Consider the following 20455-nt stretch of genomic DNA (forward strand, 5'->3'; position numbering starts at 1 on the left):
AGTTGACCGTGTTTGTGAGCCTGATCACTATAACCATCTTTATTGAATTATATTGATTCATATGTCTTAAGTTTTGACAAGTGCACAGTTATTTACCTGTACTCTCTGTCTTGGTTGGGAGCTAACAGTATCGTCTTTTTAGTTGGTAGCAGGTCACAATTGCCTCAATATCTTGTTATCGAGGGGAGACTGAATTGTTCAGTCCTATTCACTAACAATTGGCCAATGCTGGAGGGTCTTGGCGTGGATGCAGGGTAAAGAAGGCTTGGGAAAGATAAGATTAGAAGTCTTTCTTATAAAGTAAGACATCTGAACTCCGAGGCTAAAATAGATTCTGATTACTGTGGGAAGAGATGGAGGAAGTGACTGAAGGAACAGTTCATGTGATGGGATTTCTGGAGGCTTGAAAGAGGAGCAAGAGGTCTAAGGACTTGGATACCAGAGACGAATCTTCAGTCAGAGTGGAAGAAGAAAAAAGAAACCAGAGCTGGCCCGATGGAAGTCAAACACCAGCTTGTGGGCTTGGAGAAGGTTGCGGACATAGGACGGGCAAGACTGTGGATAGAATGGTCAACAAAGTCTTAGAATTCTGGCTATTAGAAAATGTTACGGGAAGCTGGTGATGACGGAGGGGTTAAGGAACTGGCAGTCAGAGCTAGAAAGGGAGTGGCTGGTGGAATTTTCCATACTGTAGAGCCTGTGATTATGGCAGTGAGAATTTAGTTTGTCCTGGGGTGGTGAAGTGATATTGGGAGTTCCGATGTTGATGGGGGGTGAGGTAGAATCAGAGACAAAATGTACCACGGACAATGCCAACTCCTTTTGCTTGATCAAGCATTTACAGATGTGGGTGCCACTAGTAAGGCTGGCATTTCTTGCCCGTTAGTAATTACCACTGGTGGTAAGCCATTGTGAAGAACCAATGCCATCTGCCTGGTGAAGGTGCCCTCGTGGTGTGGGGTGTAAGGGAGTTCTAGGGTTCAAACCCTAGTCATAAGGAAGGATGGAAGGGATAAGGAGTTTGATGCTCAAACAAGGTGTTAAACATCCTGCCAACACTCATTATGTGGACTTACCTGTGGAGAATGGCCAGTTAGTTCAGGTGCAGCTGTGTGCCACCTCATTGGCATTGAACCCTGTGGCTAAAAGTATCTTCAGCAGAACAATTGGTGGCAGAAGAACCAGAGGATGAAAATCGACATAAATTTGTCATAGTACTCCGACAAGATGCATGGCCTGGTGCTGGTGGGGCAGTTGTTGGTCATGGGGTACCACCTGGCCAGCTTACTCCTGGGCATGGCTGAGATGGCCATTCGTGGGTCTGGGAGGTGGGCAGTCGGGGGTTCTGCCAGCTGATTGCCTGCCCCCTTCCAAGGATACATCCGTGCCCGGGTGTCCCTGGAGAAGGAACCCGCGGTATCTACGGCTACAGTAGGGGGTTTCTGGGACCGGTGGGCACCTTAGGGACTCAAGTGCGTTTTGGACAATGATGACTGTATTACAATTTGAAATTGTAAGTAATATGTATCATGATGTTCTGTAATATTGTATTACTGTGATAGGGGAATCATCCACCTTTGGAAAAGGTAAAGAAAAACAACAGAATTAGTGGCGCACATGACTAAGATGAAAATTCTCTATTTTTTTCTTAATGGAATTGTGATTTTGACAAGACTGAAGTTGTAGAGGGGGAAATGCAGAATGTTACACCTGAAGTAAGCAGGATTCAGGAGGTTAGAAGATGTCTTACGTTCTAAACATTACCACGTGTTGGAAGGGATGTGGGCCTGTAGGAGCAATCACATCACTGCCAGGTTGTGATAACGGAGAGCTGCTTTGAAACGGGTGCTGTCAGTGAGCTGATCTCTCACTGGCTCGGGCAATAAAAGAGGATTTATACCCTTTGGTAGCTCATCAACAATGCAACAATGGCCGGCAGAAACTGGAGAGGTTGCAGCTCTGTGCTGCCTTCCTCTTCCCACAGCAGCTCCCGCCACACTCTACAAGCTGTGGAGCACCGATCAGTTACAGGTTGCTGGGTTCCTCCACATTCATTCTTTTCTGACTGGTTACTAACCTTTCTACCCTTTTTAAAAAAGTAAATCCCAAAGGTTCATTTTGATATCAGAGAATGTATACAGTACACAACCTGAAATTCGTACTCTTCACAGACATCCACGAAACAAGTAACTCATCGAATGAATGATAGGAACATTGAAGCCCGAGGCCCCTCTTGTGGAATGTGGCATTTTCTCCATTACAAGAGACATATCTACACATCGTTAACTCTTTGTTATTTGGCTCCCTCTCATCACCTCCCCTCATGTCATTCCCTCAGCGAGTCAATTGATAAAGGGACTGCTGGAGGGACAAGGGGGTACAAGAGATGTCTGAATTGAGTCTTTGTGGGTGTGTGGACTGTATCCCCTCCAGACCTAGTTCCCCAAGCAGGTTAGCTACGAAATGGCAGCCTGAAGGGCCCAATTTGTTCCAGACGCAAGGAATGGGACAGACCCAGAAGCAACGTCGTTTCTAGTTCTGTCCACGGGGAGCTGGGGCTGGCCCGGATTCTCTTGATCCGCTTTGACTTCATCCATGTCTCGGCAGCTGGAGCAGGCCCTGCGGCTGGAGACCGGAGACCGGGAGCGCGAGTGCCTGGAGAGCAAAAGCCTGTCACAGCAGAACGTTGAGCTGTGTCGGCGGCTGGAGGAGGAGCAGGCTTCCTATAAACGCAAGCTTCAGGCCTACCAGGAAGGCCAACAGCGACAGGCCCAACTCGTCCAGAAGCTTCAGTCCAAGGTAACAAATGGTGCACTTAGCAGGTTTATATATCTGACTGCCCAGAAGTGGTTACTTTGTTCTGTCTATGTGTCTATCTCATCATCCACATCCATCTGCAGTCTATCTCGTCTACTTACCTTCATCCGTATCTCTAATGACGTATCTAATCGATTATCTATCTAATTACCTATATCCATTCATCTATCTATATCTAACTATTTCTAATTTATTATTACTATATTTATCTAATTACTGATCTAATTAATCCCGAATCATCCATCTGTTCTGATCGCTTATGCGTATACTTATCAAAATCTATTTATTGTCTATCTCAATATATAATCTATCAATTTATCTAATTATATATCCACCTAACTGTTTGTTTATCTAATCCTGGAGATAACTGCAGGGGACAGCACAGGATATAATTTTCAATGATTTGACATGAGTATAATTTTGATGAAAGATATGAGTCTTAAGACTTGGAAAGGGCAAAAAGACAGTGAACAATTTCCAGTGGAGGGCAACCTTAAAATGATAGGATATTCTTCCTATGATAATTGAAACATATAAGATTATTAAGGAATTGGACACGCTGGAGGCAGGAAGCATGTTCCCGCTGATGGGTGAGTTCCTGAACCAGAGGCCACAGTTTAAGAATTAGGGGTAGGCCATTTAGAACGGAGTTGAGGAAAAACTTTTTCACCCAGAGAGTGGTGGATGTATGGAATGCTCTGCCCCAGAAGGCTGTGGAGGCCAAGTCTCTGGATGCTTTCAAAAAAGAGATGGATAGAGCTCTTAAAGATAGCGGAATCAAAGGTTATGGGGATAGGGCAGGAACTGGATACTGATTGTGGATGATCAGCCATAATCACAGTGAATGGCAGTGCTGGCTTGAAGGGCCGAATGGCCTACTCCTGCACCTATTGTCTATCGTCTATGATAAGTGGACCTGCATGTTATGAAAGCAGAAGTCTTTGGAGGCTTTAGGAAGGAGTGATGGGCATGACTGCACAGTCCTTCAGGATGGATGGGCTTAGATTTGCCGATTGAAACCTGTCATCTCCATCCTGTCCAAATGAGCGTGAAGGGTGGGGTTGGCTGCAGTGCTCTCTGGGACTGTGCTGCACATTGTGGAATGCAGCAATGCTTGGAGAGTTGCGACAGGTGGGGCTGAGGACACGTTGTGGGCTGTACTGGTCTCTGACTGTTGCTTTAACTGGCAGGTCCTTCAGTACAAGAAGAAATGTGGCGACGTGGAGCAGCAGCTGCTTGAGAAGGCCACAGAACTGGAACAGCACCGTCTGTCGGTAGGTGCAGCCATGAGTCACCAGAGGGCCATCTGTTCCTCTTCACCTTGCTGTCTAATAATTGTTCCCTGATAACACGCACGGGCTCCAGACTTCATCTATAATTTCAAATCATTGTCAATGTGAATTGGGCCTATTTAAAGCAGCTGGGTGGTTACCATGGTGATGGGATCCATTGACATTGAAATTGTCTCCATTACTCTGTACCCTGTCTATCCTGCTTCTGTTTTATAAAAAAAACATTTGACTTTCATTGCTTCTTCATGAAGATGGAATGTTTTTTTTAATGCACAATGTATGCTGTTTTTCCAAAGTAATGTTACACCAAGTCCCACTGCCATCTTAGAATGACCATAATGGAACTAATTTGAAGAACAAAGAAACTTTCCTCAGTTTTCTTGATAATATTTGTTTCTTAATCGAGGTGTTAAAGATGCTCTCATTTCTGGTTCTGGAAACTTACTGGATTTATTTAATTTATTGACATACCTTCCGGCCTTTCGAGCCACGCCACCTAGCAATCCCCCAGTTTTTAAATCTAGCCTAATGGCGGGACAATTTGCGATGGAAAATTAGCCTACCAACCGGTAGGTCTTTGGAATGTGGGAGGAAACTGGAGCACCCAGAGGAAACCCACACGGTTATGGGGAGAACATACAAACCCTTTACAGGCAGTGTCGAGAATTGAACCCAGGTTTGCTGGTACTGTAAAGCGTTGTGCTAACCACTACACTACCATGCCGCCCTTCAAAATGACTGTTGTGTTTTCCATAATACAAGAATTCCTCCACTTTAAGAAAAACACAACATTTAATTGGCTATGAAACTCATTGGGAAAAGCTGAGAGCATGAAGATATAGAAGCATAGAAAACCTACAGCACAATACAGGCCCTTCACCCCACAATGCTGTGCCGAACGTGTACTTACTTTAGAAATTACCAAGGGTTACCCATAGCCCTCTATTTTTCTAAGCACCATGTACCTATCCAGGAGTCTCTTAAAAGTCCCTATCGTATCCGCCTCCACCACCGTCACCGGCTGCCCATTCCACGACCTCACCACTCTCTGTGAAAAAAAACTTACCCCTGACATCTCCTCTGTACCTAATTCCAAGCACCTTAAAACTGTGCTCTCTCATGTTAGCCATTTCAGCCCCGGGAAGAAGCGTCTGACTGTCCACATGATCAATGCAGACATCCCACCCTGCAAAAACTCACTTCAGGGAGGTAGCACCATCAATTTGTGGGAGACTTCCAGGAGAGGTGGGATGTCTGCAATAGAGTAGTTCCTTAGCAGCTAGCCAGCTAGTTTAAATAACGTTAGCTATGCTAATGAACGAATGACACCTGTTAATCTCACCTCAACATGTCTTTTACAGTTTTAACCCACCATGGGCAATAGAAAAGTCACTGTTGCAAACAGTGCAGTGAGCAATACTGTCATTATTTTTGACCCCTATTAGGCAGGGGTACACTTTAGTGTAGTCTGGGGTGATGTACCTTTTATATTTTCATTTTTTGGAACACTCTGCCATGGTGCGCGCGCTCTCTCCCTCTCTCTCGCTCTCTCTCACGCTCTCGCTCACTCTCAAAAGACATTGATTTCAGGGATATTGTATATAACTTGCAAGCATCAGGGAGCCACTATCAATATGCAGGAGACTCCTGGAATTTCCAGGAGAGGTGGGATGTCTGTCAATGTCTCTCATCATCTTATACACCTCTATCAGGTCACCTCTCATCCTCCGTCGCTCCAAGGAGAAAAGGCCGAGTTCACACAACCTATCCTCATAAGGCATGCTCCCCAATCCAGGCAACATCCTTGTAAATCTCCTCTGCACTCTTTCTATGGTTTCCACGTCCTTCCTGTAGTGAGGTGACCAGAACTGAGCACAGTACTCCAAGTAGGGTCTGACCAGCGTCCTAAATAGCTGCAACGTTACCTCTCGGCTCTTAAACTCAAAATCGCACGGTTGACGAAGGCCACCCCACCCCGGAAGTATATGGTGAGCAAAAGTATACAAGAGAATTAGGCTATTTGGCCCATCGAGTCTGGTCCAACATTCAACCATGACTGGTTTGTTATCCCTCTCAATCCCATCTCCTCCCTTCCCTCCGTACCCTTTAACACCCTTACTAATCAAGCACCTATCAACCTCTGCTTTTAAATATAGCCAATGACTTGGCCTCCAGAGCTGTCTGTGGCACCTTCTGGTTTTTGAATATTCTCCCCGTTTTGAAAATAGACTACCCTTTATTCCTTCTACCAAAGTGAATAATATATAATTTCTCTTTCAAATTAAAAAAGATACTTGTATTATAAAAATTAGCTGAAGCTGGTTAACTCTTCTTCGAACTGTGCTAGTTATCCACTGATTCAATTTAAAATTTTACATGGTTACCATTTGACAAAGGAGAGACTGTCTAAAATACTCCCTAATGTTGATAGTTATTGTGATAGATGTAAAACTGAGACAGCTACACTGACACAGATGTTTTGGTCTTGTTCTATACTGGAACAGTTCTGGAAGTCAGTTTTTTCGACAATTTCTAAAGCACTTAAAATTAATTTACAACCTAACAAATTAACTGTGCTTTTTGGAATAATTCCTCAAAATATGACGTGGTATCTCTGTGTCTGACCAACATGTTATTGCATTTGTTACATTGATAGCTAGGAGGGTCATTTTGTTGAAGTGGAAGGATAGATCAGCTCCCACTTTGTCACGATGGTTCTCTCGAGTGATGGTACCTCTTAGTTTGGAGAAAATTAGAAGTTGAACCTTTGAACCTATGTTTGATTTTGAGAAAAGATGGTGTTCATTTGCTCGTTATTATCATTTGAGTTAATTGATAGATTTCCTCCACGATCCAATTGTAAATTTTTGGTACATTTTTTATTCTTGCTGGCGGTTTGAAGTTTATCTTTCGAAGCTTTTTGTATGACGCATGTCTCCGGGCTTGAACACCTAATGGGGTTTCCCCCCCCCACTTTTTCTTGCTTAGTAGGGTTTTTTAATCACCAAAATGTTTTCAATCTTTAAAATAAGTTTTTTTTCTTGAGACATTGTAAGTGTTGCTTACTTCGATGTACTCGTGTTGATTTTGGATAATAATAATAAAAAGATTTGAAAAGAAAGAAAAATTAGACATCCTAGTGGTGAGGGCGTATACCTGCCTAAGAACTGGAATGTTGGATCTCTGTCCCTTTTATGGGGAACTGATCTTGTGTGCGGTGCGACTGAGCAATGGAATGAGAGAATTACTGGTCAACACTGGAGCTCTTTCTGAGATGCCCCCAGGTCTCCTGGCACTTGTCGGATGGTGGGACTCAGTGATCTTAAATGTGTGGAGCGGGAGGGTGCTGGTAAAGTCAGAGTTAGGTGTGACTGGTCAGTAACTTTGCTGAAAGTGTAGAGGACAATGGAACATAGCCATGGTCCAGTGACAGGACTGGACCTCACCTCAACAGGTGGGTAATGATGGAGAGCTGTGGTGCTTCCTTCCCAGAGCCGCCTGGATGTGACGGAAATACCGATGCCGCATTCTGAAGAGGAGCAGAGCAACGAACTGGAGAATGCCCTCATCCGACTGGAAGAGGAGCAGCAGAGGCAAGTATGGATGTCGCACTCTTCAACCTGCTGTGCCCAAGGGAGCACCCGACCCTAAAGATCAACCGATTTATGATTTCGGTGTGTGCCGCATCCAGGGGAAGTCGTCCTCCTCCTCCTCCCCTAATCCGCACCTCACCAGTGGGAGCTGAGGGGCTACTAAAAGGAAGGTTTTCCCCTGGTGTGGAGCAAGATGTTGTTCAGGTACCAAGCAGATACTGACAGCCAGCATCGACATGCTGGGCTGAAGGGCCTGTTTCTGTGCGGTATATCTCCATGACTCTAACTCACCCCACTTGCTTCCCACAATAAAGTTCCTCCACATATGAACAGGCCCCTAAAACCAGTAACCGCCAACAGGAGACCCCTTAAATATCCCTGCACCAGGACCGGATAGGGGGTTTCGACCTGAAGCATCAACAGTTCTTTTCCCTCCCTTGGATGCTGCTCGACCTGCTGAGTTCCTTCAGCAAATTGCTTGTTGCTGCAGATTCCTGCACCCATCTCCTCAAGTGTCCCAGCACCATCATGGGCCACCTATAAAACTACCCCCAATCCCGGAGCCACTGGAGATTTCATCAGTTTTCTGAAAAACTATTCCCCAACACAGGATCCCTTTGAAAAATCCCCATAGTCCCAGTGATCTCTGAAGACATTCTCAAAATTCCAGCTATTCCCTCTGTGTGTATTGCCAGATACTGGGAAGTTCTGTAAAGATGATCCACCTAGGCTCGGCTTCTCAATGCCTTGACCAATTCTGTCCCAGTGCGTGGCAGATTCCGCTGGCCCGTTCCTTGTACAAGCAGCTTGGTCAAGGAAATGGCAAGGTGCTGCTAACCTGCTGTAATGTCTTTGTTGCCTCTGGTTTCAGAGGTGCCAGCCTCACCCACGTGAACTCCATGCTCCGAGAACAGTTGGACCAGGCCAACTCCGCCAACCTGGCCCTGAGTGAGGACATTCGCAAACTGACCTCTGACTGGACAAAGGCTCGGGAGGAGCTTGAGCAGAAGGAGGTGGAGTGGAGGCAGGAGGAGGAGGTACTGTGGACCTTGGTTCTGTGAAATTCATGCTGTTAACCACATTGCAACGATCTCCACATCACTCAGCCAGACTCAGGGAGAGACTTGGGGAAATGTACGGGCTGACGGAGACCAGAGTCTCAATCAACTTCATTACCGGCGACATATTTTGCGAAATTTGTTGTCTTGCAGTAAGCCATAAAAATTGCTGTAAGTTACAAAAACAAATAATGCAAGTGAGGAATAGTGAGGTTGTGTTCATAGCTTCATGCATCATTCAGAAATCTGATGGCAGCAGGGAAGAAGCACAGAGGGTGCATCCTCAGTCTCCCGTGCTTCCTCCTCGGTGGTGGTAAAGAGAAGAGGGAATGTCCCGGATGGGAATGAAAGGGAATGTTTGACAGCTCTGGATCTGTACCGGCTGGAATTTAGAAGGATGGGGTGGGGGGATCTCTTTGAAACCTTTCGAATGTTGGAAGGCCTAGACAGAGTAGATGTGACGTGGAAAGGATGTTTCCCATGGTGTGGGAGTCCAGGACAAGAGGGCACAGCCTCAGGATAGAGGGGTGTTCATTTAAAACAGAGATGCAGAGAAATTTCTTTAGCCACAGGGTGGTGAATTTGTGGAATTTGTTACCACAGGCAGCTGTGGAGGCCAGGGCGCTGGGTGTACTGATGGCAGAGATTGATAGGTTCTTGATTGGCCATGGTGTCAAAGGTTACGGGGAGAACGCCGGGGATGAAAAAGGATTAGCCATGATTAAATGGCAGAGCAGACTCGAGGGGCCAAATGGCCTAATTCAGCTCCTATGTCTTATGGTCTTATGGTGAGAGTCCTTACTGAAGGATGCCATCTTTCTGAGGCACTGACTTCAGCATCCTCAGTGGTGGGAAAGCTAATGCCCATGAAGGAATTAGCTAAGTCTACGACACTCTGCAACTTTTTCCGATCTTATGCACTGAAGCCTCTGAACCAGGCAGTGATGAAACCTATCAGAATACCATCTGTAGAAACTTGCTGGAGTCTCTGGTGACATTCAGTGGGGTCACATCAGCTGAGGAGGAATTGGTTGCCGGGGAGACATTGGGAACAGGAAAAACACTGTCAACATTGGATTATGGAGGAGGCGCTGGGAACAGTGGCTACAGAGGACACTCACTTGGGTTGGTAGGACATGGAGGAAACAGCAGAACCACTCGCTAGAGTTGAGGACACTCTCTAGAACTTGCTGAGAGAGGAGGTTCGCCGGGACATCAATCCCAGTGAATTTGTCACAGAGCAGATTTACTGCGAAAAACATTTAAAAGGGAGACTCACTGGGAACTGGTTGGATAGAAGACTCTCTGGAAACTGGGTTGCAAAAAGATGCACTGGGGACAGAGAGTGGCAGAGGCAATTCAGAGGAGCCGCAGTGTTACGATAGGCTAAATTCACCCAGAAGGGTGGTTTATAGAGGACACACGCTGGAACAGGGTGTTACCGAGGAGATCCACTGTGGATGGTGAGTTACAGAGGGAACTCACTGGGTGCATTGGGTTTCAGAGAAGATGAAGTGGTACGGTGGGTTACAGAAAGACTCACTGGGAGCAGTGTTTAACACAGGAAACTCAATACGAACATCTAAAATCTGAAGTTCACTGCTTTCTAAAGAAGTGCTGCACTGTCACTGTGCTGCATTTAGGATGGAGCTTTATAACAGAGGGCACTCAATGTGAAAAGTATCGTGGCAATATTTCGAAAGCAGTGAAGACCTCATTCGTCTCAACCAGTATTGGTAACTATCTGAATTGTTGCCACATTTGTTTTATGCAAATTAGCTCTCATCTTTGCCATGCTAGAACAGTCAAAGACGATAACTGCAAAATGTTTTAGAAAGTTCTAGCATAAAAGGTGCTACGTAAATACTAGCTAACCGTATTTTCCGTTTTTAACGCTGCCTGACTGACATTCTCTTACATATCCTGTATCCCTGACTGAATCTAGCTCACGTCCCTCAGAGCATCACCCTCTGGTACACCCTACAATGTACCACTCATTAATGCACCCTGTACGTCCTCGGTCTTTGATGCACTCCCCCAGCTGTGTCGTGCACTCAGCCCTTGCGTTTTTATTTTGGTGCTAAACTGGATTGTTAAATCAGGACTCAGTGTTTTATTTGTTCTGTGTTTTTCGTTGTCCACAGTCCTTTAATATGTACTTTAGTAACGAACACAATCGCCTGCTGACACTCTGGAGACAAGTCGTGAGTTTCAGACGTCACTTCTGTGAGATAAAGTCAGCCAGTGAACGGTGAGACACAGTTTATAGAGCACGTAGACTGGCGGGCAGCCTGGCCGCGAATTTACCGCTGATGGGCCCTTCTCTTCCTGATGTATTCCACAGAGACTCCCGCGCTGGCTAGCGTGGATTCTCCTTCCCAATTGCCATGCACGCACTCCTGTAGTTGCCTGTGGGATAGGAAAGGGGGAGGTGGTGGGGCTTTAATGTGACTCCTTCCTTAGTTAAATACGACAGTAACCTTGGCAGCCAGCGGTAGAGTGCTCACCTGTGAGCGTGTCGTTCATTGGATGTCTGGAGGGGGTTGTTAGCCTCGTATTTAACAAACACCCGATCATTGTCCAAATAGCTGAGAGGGTGGTGGGCGGTGGAGTGTGTATGTGTGTGTAAGAAGCATTTAGTTTAAAGTGTGGTGGGGAGCATGTTGGGGTATCTCAAAACAGCGTGATCGTAGTTCAAAAGGCCGAGAGTTTGGCAAGGGTGGGAAGTGTTGGAGTGGGAATGTTTAACAGCATTTAATTTAAAGTGAATCATGGCCTTTCTCAGGGTTTACCGTGCCTGTGAGTGTGGGTGGGGAAGGGACTGAACTCACACCCTCCGTAACCTCCCCAGGGACCTGTCTGAGCTGCGGAACGACCTGGCAAGATCCTCGCGCACAATCCACGCCTCGTGCCTGAACCTGAGCGGCCACCTCCGGCTGTCGGAGAGCGGTGCGGCAGCCGCGCTGGAGAAGCGTTCGGCCCAGCTGGCGCAGCTGGAGGAGCAGCTGCGCGATAAGGTGCGGGAGATGATGCAGCTACAGGCCAGGTGCGACCAGGAGAAGGCCGAGCAGAACACCAGGTGGGTGCGCGCGCGTGCGTGCGGGGGCCGGCACAAAGCCGCGAGTGCCCAGCGCACCCTACAGAATGCCAGGTGTATCTGCGCATGCAAACCGGTCAGAGCCCAACATCCTTCAAAACGCTCTGGGATTAAGTAGTGAGAAGTACGAGCGATGGACACAACATCAAGTTCAGGCTCATCTCTGAAGCTCAGGAGGCAAACACACACAGCATCGTGGTTAGCACAATGCTTCACAGTGCAGGTTCAATTCCCGCTGCTGTCTGTAAGGAGTTTGTACGTTCTCCCCGTGACCGCGTGGGTTTCCTCCGGGTGCTCTGGTTTCCTCCCACAGTCCAGAGACGAGCTGGCTGGCAGTTTGAGCAACACACACAAAATGCTGGAGGAACTCAGCAGGCCAGGCAGCCGTCTGTGGGGAAAAAAAAAAGCACAGTCGACGTTTCGGGCCGAGACCTTTCGGCAGGACTGGAGAAAAAGAGTTTTCCACAGATGCTGCCTGGCCTCCTGAGTTCCTCCAGCATTTTATGTGTGTTGCTTGGATTTCCAGCATCTGCAGATTTTCTCTTGTTCCTGATTGGTAGTTTAATTGGTCGTTGTAAGTTGTCCTGTGACTAGGCTTGGATAAAATCAGGGGCTGCAGGACTGTATCTTTAAATAAACAAAACAGATAAACAGACAAACAAAAAAAACACACCATTCCCTCCAACAATGAGTCCCTGGCACCAGGAAACCTTCTCCTGGGAATCACCTGGCCCTCCCTGCCGAAAACACAAAGATAAAGATAAAGATTAAGATTAGGTGTATTTGTCACGTGTCTATCGAAACATACAGCGAAATACGTCATTTACATCAAAGACTGAGAACGTGCTGGGAGCAGCCCACAAGTGTTGCCACGCTTCTGCTGCTAACGTGGCGTGCCCACATCTTACGAGGGTGTCAGGTACAGACACGATCGAGGGAGAAGGTTAGATGGACCGTGGGGTGTGGGGCTCAAAGTCAAGTTCATTGTCGTGCACATAAGTGTACGTGCACTGGAAAAACTTACTCGCAGCGGCCTCACAGGCGCATAGCACAAGAGACACAACGTTCACCAGAAAGGCACAAATCCCGGCTTTAGCCCTAGCCTGTCCATGGGACAATTTACAACGTTGGAAATATTAATAATTATGGGTGAGATAAATATGGTGGATTGTTAGCGTTTCCCCCAGGGTAGTGGCAGCCAAGACTATGGGGGCATAATTTAGGATGAGAGGGGCCTGAGGGATGATTTTTCATGCAGTGGGGTGGTGAGTATATGGAATGAGCTGCCTAGGAAGTGGCTGGAACTGGTACAATGGTTTCATTTAAGAAGCACTTGGTGAGGGTCATGGCAGGGCATAGTGGATATAAGCCTAACACAGGATATTGGGACTGGCTTAGTGGGCACTGTGGTTGCCGTGGACACTGTGGTTGCCAAGGGCCTCTATCCTTGTTGTATTGCTTTATGACTCTATAACTTACCTGGGGAAAAAGGTCTTTAGTCCTTGGCCAGGTGGCCAGTCTGGGCCTGATGCTTTCTTTGGGTTCATCCTCTTGAAGGATACTCTCACATTGGCCTCAGAGACTGAGATCAGGGGCTGTGGGGGTCCATGAAGGTGCCTCTGTGTTTTGAGGGTCAAAGCGAGCATAAATTGAGCTCATCGGGGGAGCAAAGCCTTGTTGTCACCTACATCGCTTGGCTTCACTTTGTAAGAGGCGATTGCGCTCGAGCCCTGCCACAGCTGCCGAGCATCTTCCAGTGACTCAAGTCTGGAATTGCCAGTTTGCACGTGAGGTGGCTTTCCGGAGATCGTACCTGAAGCTCTTGGATCTTACTTAGTTACCAAACCTGAGTGCCACTGATCTGGCCCTCAGCAGATTGCAGATCTCGTGGTCCATCCAGGGCTTCTGGTTGCAGAAGACTCTGAATGATTTTGTGAGAAGTTGCCCCTCAAGTCTCTGTTAAATCTTTCACCACTCATCTTAAAGCTGCATCCTTTAATTTTTTTTTAGCTCAGAGACGTTTTAATGTTGTCAGGTTTGGTCTGTTGGTGCTGCAGTTGCTGTTTCCACCAGCAGATGGCACTCAAACCCTGTTCCTCTCTGATGAGGGTAATCACACGTTTGCCACGTCTGAGCTGAGGGAGCCTCGGGTTGGAAGGGAAGACATTCGTCTTTGTTTGCTGATGCTAAGTGCCAGGGAGTTTATCAACTGCTAATTGTGATCACCGCCACACATTCAGTTCCTGGGGTGGCATGGTAGCGGTTAGCTCACACCGCCAGCTGTAAGAACGGAGCTCGATTCCTGCCGCTGGCTGTCAGGAGTTTGTATGTTCTCTCTGTGACCGCATCTTCCTCTGAATGCGCCGGTTTCCTCCCACTTTCCAAAAGGTGTATGGTTAGGGTTGGTAAGTTGTTGGCATGCTGTGTCAGTGTCAGAAATGTAACAATCCCCAGCACAATCCTCAGCGGATTTGACTTGATACAAACGACGCATTTCACTGTATGTTTCAATGTACGTGTGACAGATAAAAGGTCATCTTTAACTAAACTAAAATGTTGTTGCCATGTTCATATAAATAACTTGGTTATTAAAGGCAGGCACTGTATCAGTTGAGATCTGTTCTTATGAGGCACATGGCTCACCCAGTTGCTCCTGTATTCCCAGTAAATCATAAAGCAACACTGGTACAGCGGGAAATGAGCTGTGTGAAACTCCTCTCTGAAACCGTAACTCTGATCTCAAAACTGATTACAGAATGAGTAGCTTCTTAGCTATAAATTACGTATGTCTGAGATTATAAAAGACGCTGTCAAAAGCTAAATACTTTTTTAAGGCGCTGGTTTACGTCATGCCCCTAACTTTAGCAGTGACTGAAAGATGCATCCTTCTCACCGCATAAACATCTCCCTCTGCCCACACTGTATTTTCTGGATCTCGTCAGGGCTGTTGGGAGAGCGTATAAGTTCAGACGCAAAGGCAGAGGGTATTTCCTCCCCTGCCCCATTTTTCCCAGTGGGATGATCTCACAGCATTGCTTTGGAACATTCTAATGCCTCTTCCGTTAGCTTGCAGCCCAGGTGAAGCACAATGTAAATGCAAGCGTTTCTTTCAGGATCACGGAGCTGATGGTGACTGTTGAGCGGCTGAGGACTCAGAACATTGAGAAGGAGAAGATCATCAACAGCCTGAACCAGACAGTGGAGAACCTGGTGGGTGAACCGTGAGCAGAGGGAGGGAAGGGGGCGATGTCCTCATGCCACCGATGAAAATGTATCAGTAGCAGCTCCACTTTATTTTAAGCAGGAGGAAGAGTAAATCTCTGGGTACTCTTAATTGAATCCTATTGCCCCATTCCAAAAACTGGTCTATAGGAGCGAGAGGCTCCATAATCTTGTACCACCATTGCAAAGCAAGGCTTTCTCATTTCCAGTTTAGGGCAAAGCCACACCAATTCCTCTGGTCTTGGGCTCCAGGTAGCAGCTGTTGTTACTGTGCCTCATGTTGCTAGCTACTGCATCAACTGGTGGGATTTCTCAAGTGAAGAGGTAGTTTCAGTGCTGAGAAATGTCCCCGATGATTGAAAATTGTTATTAGTGAGGGCTCCAGCATCCAAAACGTCCTTCCCACATGTTTTTCCTCCCCGCCTCTTAATTCAAAGGATCAAAGTACATTTATTATCAAAATATGTGTACAGAATGCAACTCTACGATTCGTCCTCCTGCAGTCAACCACAAACAAAGAAACACCATGGAACCTGTTCAAAAAACTTCAAACACCCAACACGTGAAAGAAAGAACAAATTGCACAAGTGAGTGACCAACACACAGAATATCAGACGCCAAACCGGGAGTGCAGTAGGATTCGGTTTAGTTTAGCTCAGTGCCGTGCCACTAGCCCACCACAGGCTACAGAGCCATTCTTTACTGAGGTGCCCCAGTCCACATCGATTGCCCCGATCAAACTGCTCAAGATTAGCGAAAAAAATGAGCAACCAGAATTCAGAAATGCACGCAACATGAACTTCAAATTCCCCCAAAACGAGTCTGCAGCTTCACTGATCCCAAGATTCCTGCACTTTCCTCCGACGGCAACTAGCGAGAGGGAGCAGAAGACCGGTCAAATGCAGGCAGATGACCTGTCCTCTGCTCTTGTTCCCAGCGACTCCAACCCTGCTCGGTGCCTCCATCAGAGAGAAGCTATGGAGCCAATCATGGGCTCGATCTGTGCGTCCAAGCCGCACACTCCTCTCCAAACCTCATCGAACTCCCTCGGAGCCAGCAAAGTGCCAGATCACTCAATCGGTCGGAAAGCGCACCATCAAAACGTGCATCACGGGTTCCAATTGCGCACAGTTTAGTAGTAGAATCATATTTGAAAGGGGAAGGAGTGAAAGAAATAAAAAAAACACTTTCATCCCAGCATGCAACAGTTGGGCCACGCAGCCTGTGTGTTCTGTTGAGTTATTGGATGTTGGGGGCTGAGAGATGGTGGAGGGATACCAGGTGTCGGTTTCTGGGTTTCTGATGGTGGCTCATTTGCCCTGGCAGGAGTCGAGACGAGCCGAGGCACAAGATGTTCAGGACGGGGCTCATTTCGAGTCTGTGAAAGCAGAGGTGGAATCCTTGCATCAAATTCTGAGGGACATTACCCAGGTGAGTGCAACCCGGTCCCGATGTGGTGCTTTAATAAATTGCATGGCAGCTCACTTGTGCCACAGAGTAGTCTGTGTTTAATTACCCGGTCACAGTCAGGACAATGCGGGTGTAGCTGCCATTATCTTCAGCATCCCCTGGGTTAGGAAACGGAAATCAGATTAAAGCATTTCCGAGGCTGCTCGACACTCTGGCTTGCTTGTTGTTAATCGTTGCAGAGTCACAATAGTTCAATTCAATTCAAGTTTAATTGTCAGTCAACCGTACATGAATACAGCCAAACTAGACAGCGTTACTCTGGGGCCAAGGTGAAAAACACAGCACCCACAGTCACACACAGCACAAAGCGCATACAAGCTAGCAAGCACATGTAAGCTATCAGTAAAATACAGCCATACACAAAAAAGGTCCAGACCCCGAGTCCATGTACGCCACAGAAATCTGCAGTCGACCAGAATGCAGCTTGTCTTCTGCCGAGCGAACACTGGGGGGCAGCACTGATTCCAGCCGGGAAGCCAGTTGTAAGTACAGACTCTCAAGAGTGTTCAGTCCATGTGTGATGTGTCCGTTACCCCGGTTATCCATGGCAGGTTCCTCACTTGATTATCGTTAATGGCCTCTCTGTCATTGTTACCCACTGGGATGTTGACCAATATGATTGCTGCAGAATACTCTCTCTAAGCTGGTTAACTCTTAGTCGTGTCTAACAAGGCAACCCTCCGCACCATGAGCAGCTTGTGGAAGCCTGTCTAACATGGCCATACTGTAGAATCCTCTCCGAAAAGTTTGCCAAGTGAGAGTCGATAACTCCCTGGGGAAGGTTCTTTAACCCGGCTTATTAAAGGTGTATTTGACTTTGGATCGTTTGTTGTTGCTGTGGGGGCTCTGGCGCTGGTAACCGGGGTAACCGGCCCCACTAACCGTGCTCTCTGCGCAGGTCATCATTGCTGATGCCGATGGCGGGGCTCAGACCGTGCCCGCTGAGCGGACCGGCGAGGTCACCGAGACGGACTCCTCTCTGTTCAGCCCCCTGGCGTTCTCGTCCAGCCTGCGCACGCCATCTCCACGCCGGCGCCCCTCGCCCCGCCGCAGCCATTCGCCGGGACACCGCCTGTCGCCCACCCTCACTGACTCCATGTGCTCGGCCATCCAGGGCGCGGTGCAGAAGAGGCAGCTCCAGATACAGGTTAGGAGATACCGGGCACCTTGGCCACCCACATGAGCCAATTCCATTGCAAAACGTTTCACCTGGACCAGATGTTGTACACCTCAGAGTTGGTGGAGGCATTAGTAATGATCTCTCAAGAATCACCAGATTCTGGAATGGTTCTGGAAGACTGGAAAATAGTAAATGTCGTTTCACTCTCAAGAAGGGAGAGAGATTGATGAAAGGAAACTATAGGCCAGTTAGTCTGACCTCAGTGGTTGGGAAGATGTTGGTGTTGATTGTTAAGGATGAGGTTTCAGGGTACTTGGGGCACATGATAAAATAGGTTGTAGTCAGCATGGTTTCCTCAAGGGAAAATCTTGTCTTACAGATTTGTTGGAATTATTTAAAGAAATAACAAGCAGGATAGACAAAGTAGAATCAGTTGATATGTGTACTTGAAATTTCAGAAGGCGCCACACGTGAGTCTGCTTAATAAGCTACGAGCCCATGGTATTATGGGACAGATTGTAGCATGGATAAAGCAGTGGCTGATCGGCAGGAGGCAAAGAGTGGGAATAAACGGAGCCTTTTCTGACTGGCTGCTGGTGACTGGTGGTGTTCCACAGGGGTCTGTGCTGGGCCTGATTCTTTACATGTTATATGTCAATGCTTTGGATGATGGCTTTGTTGCAAAGCTTGCAGACAATATGAAGATCGATGGAGGGGCAGGTCATTTTGAGGAAGACTTAGATTAGGAGAATGGGCAAAGAAATGGCAGATGGAATACAGTGTCAGGAAGTGTATGGTCATGCACTTTGGTAGCAGAAATGAAAGGGTTGATTATTTTCAAAATGGAGAGAAAATACAAAAAGCTGAGATGCAAAGGGACTTGGGAGTCCTTGTGCACGTTTCCCTAAAGGTTAACTTGCACGTTGAGTCTGTGGTGAGGAAAGCAAATGCAATGTTTACCACTCATTTCAAGAGGACTAGAATATAAAAGCAAGGATGTAATGTTGAGACTTTATACAGCACCGGTGAGGCCTCACTTGGAGTATTGTGAGCAGGTTTGGGCCCCTTAGGATGTGCTGAAACTGGAGAGGGTTCAAAGGAGGTTACCTAATCCCGGCAATGTCCTCATAAACCTTCTCTGCACTCTTTCCAGTTTAACTATGTTGTTTCTCTAATAGGACAACGGAATTTGTACTCAGAACTCCAAGTGTAGCCTCCCCAGCGACTTCTCCGACAGCAGCATAATGTCCCAGCTCCTATCGTCAGTGCCCTGACTGATGTCCGGTATGCTGAATGCCCTTTTCACCACCCCGTCTACCTGTGATGCTGCTTTCAATGAGCTATGCCCTTGTGCGCCTACCTCCCTCCATCCCATTCCGCTTCCTATCTTTAGTCATGCAAGCCCTCCAGGCGTGGCATCCTGCAGGGAAGGGCAGAAGGAGCCCAGCGCACTCCTCCATTGGAAATCCCGTCCAGTCACACTTCTCATGTTCTGCTCTGTCCGAGGTCGGCAAGCTGAGCACAGAGCGAGGCAGCACAGAGGCACAGCGGCAGCTCCAGGTCAAATCTAATCAAATGCAAGTCTCATTATCGTTCAACCAGACTCGAATAAAGCCGAACAAGACAGTGTTCCTCTGGGGCCAAGATGCAGGACGTACACAACAATAGATAGCAAGCACACGTATAGTCACGCAAAAAAAAATAGATAAAGACCAAGTCCAGCGACCCGGGTTCGATCCCTACCTCAGCTGCTGTCTGTGTGAAGTTTACACATCTTCCCAGCGACCAGGTGGGATTCCCACCCATGTTCCAAAGGGGTGCCAGCTGGTAGGGGCATTCAGGAGCTCGTGTGGAAGACTAAATTAGTGAGGGAAAGAGATTGGTGGTGTTTCTTTGTGAGCCAGCATGAAATCAGTGGGCCGAATGGCCTCCTTTTATGTTGTAAGGAACTATGAGAACATTATATTATCACCATCAATGACAGGAGCAACATTTAGACAATGGGTAGTCATTTTCCTAATCACTGTTGTCACACTTGTAGCAATAAGACAGCCTGCCTCGTTATTTAGCCACTCTGCTTCTAGATTATGCAGATTTTCCGAGCATCACCATGGCTTCACAATGCCTGTAAGAGGCTGCTGCAAGAGAGTCTTATTAGATACAGTGGACGTGCAGAGGATGTTTCGGATAGTGGGAGAGTCCTGGACCGGGGGCGCTGTCTCAGAATATTGGCAGCAACATCTCCTCTATAATCACCATCCCGGATAACTTCACTCTCCTCAGCACTGAACACAGCCTATGGGTTCACTTTCAAGGGTTCTACAACTCACGTTCTCAGTATTATTTATTTATCTATCTATTTATTTTATTGTTTTTCTTCGTATTTCCACAGTTTGTGTTCTTTTGCATATCTGTTGCTTGTCAGTCTTTGTGTGTAGTTTTTCATTGTTTCTATTGTATTTCTTTGATCAACTGAATGCCTGCAAGAAGATGCATTTCAGAGTAGTGTATGGTGACCCATACGGACTGCGGTAATAAATTTACTTTGAACTTGAAGTTTCTTTAGCCAGAGGCTGGTGAATCTGTGGAATTCGTTGCCACAGGCGGCTGTGGAGGCCAAGTCATTTAAAGTGGATGTTGATACTTACTTAATTAGTGAGAGCATCAAAGGTTATGGGGAAAAGGCAGGAGAATGGGGTTTAGAGGAAATATAAATCAGCCATAATTGAATGGCAGAACAGAATTAATGGACCAATTGGCCTAATTTTTGTCTTGTGGTCTTATGG

At 47.0% G+C, this 20455-nt stretch overlaps 1 protein-coding gene across 2 annotated transcripts in view; it reads left to right on the forward strand.

Moving 5' to 3' along the window:
* The window catches only part of LOC140188803 (uncharacterized), a 121116-nt gene that overhangs the window by 27680 nt on the left and 72981 nt on the right, over window positions 1-20455 (forward strand). For both annotated transcript variants that reach the window (XM_072245449.1, XM_072245450.1), the window contains exons 4-12: window positions 2608-2799; window positions 4008-4091; window positions 7602-7702; window positions 8574-8739; window positions 10905-11011; window positions 11612-11839; window positions 14971-15067; window positions 16406-16510; window positions 17448-17696. In XM_072245449.1, the coding sequence (XP_072101550.1) occupies window positions 2608-2799; window positions 4008-4091; window positions 7602-7702; window positions 8574-8739; window positions 10905-11011; window positions 11612-11839; window positions 14971-15067; window positions 16406-16510; window positions 17448-17696 (1329 nt within the window). The remainder of the gene's footprint in view (window positions 1-2607; window positions 2800-4007; window positions 4092-7601; window positions 7703-8573; window positions 8740-10904; window positions 11012-11611; window positions 11840-14970; window positions 15068-16405; window positions 16511-17447; window positions 17697-20455) is intronic.

Source organism: Mobula birostris, chromosome 27, assembly GCF_030028105.1.
Source record: "Mobula birostris isolate sMobBir1 chromosome 27, sMobBir1.hap1, whole genome shotgun sequence".
Taxonomy (NCBI): domain Eukaryota; kingdom Metazoa; phylum Chordata; class Chondrichthyes; order Myliobatiformes; family Myliobatidae; genus Mobula; species Mobula birostris.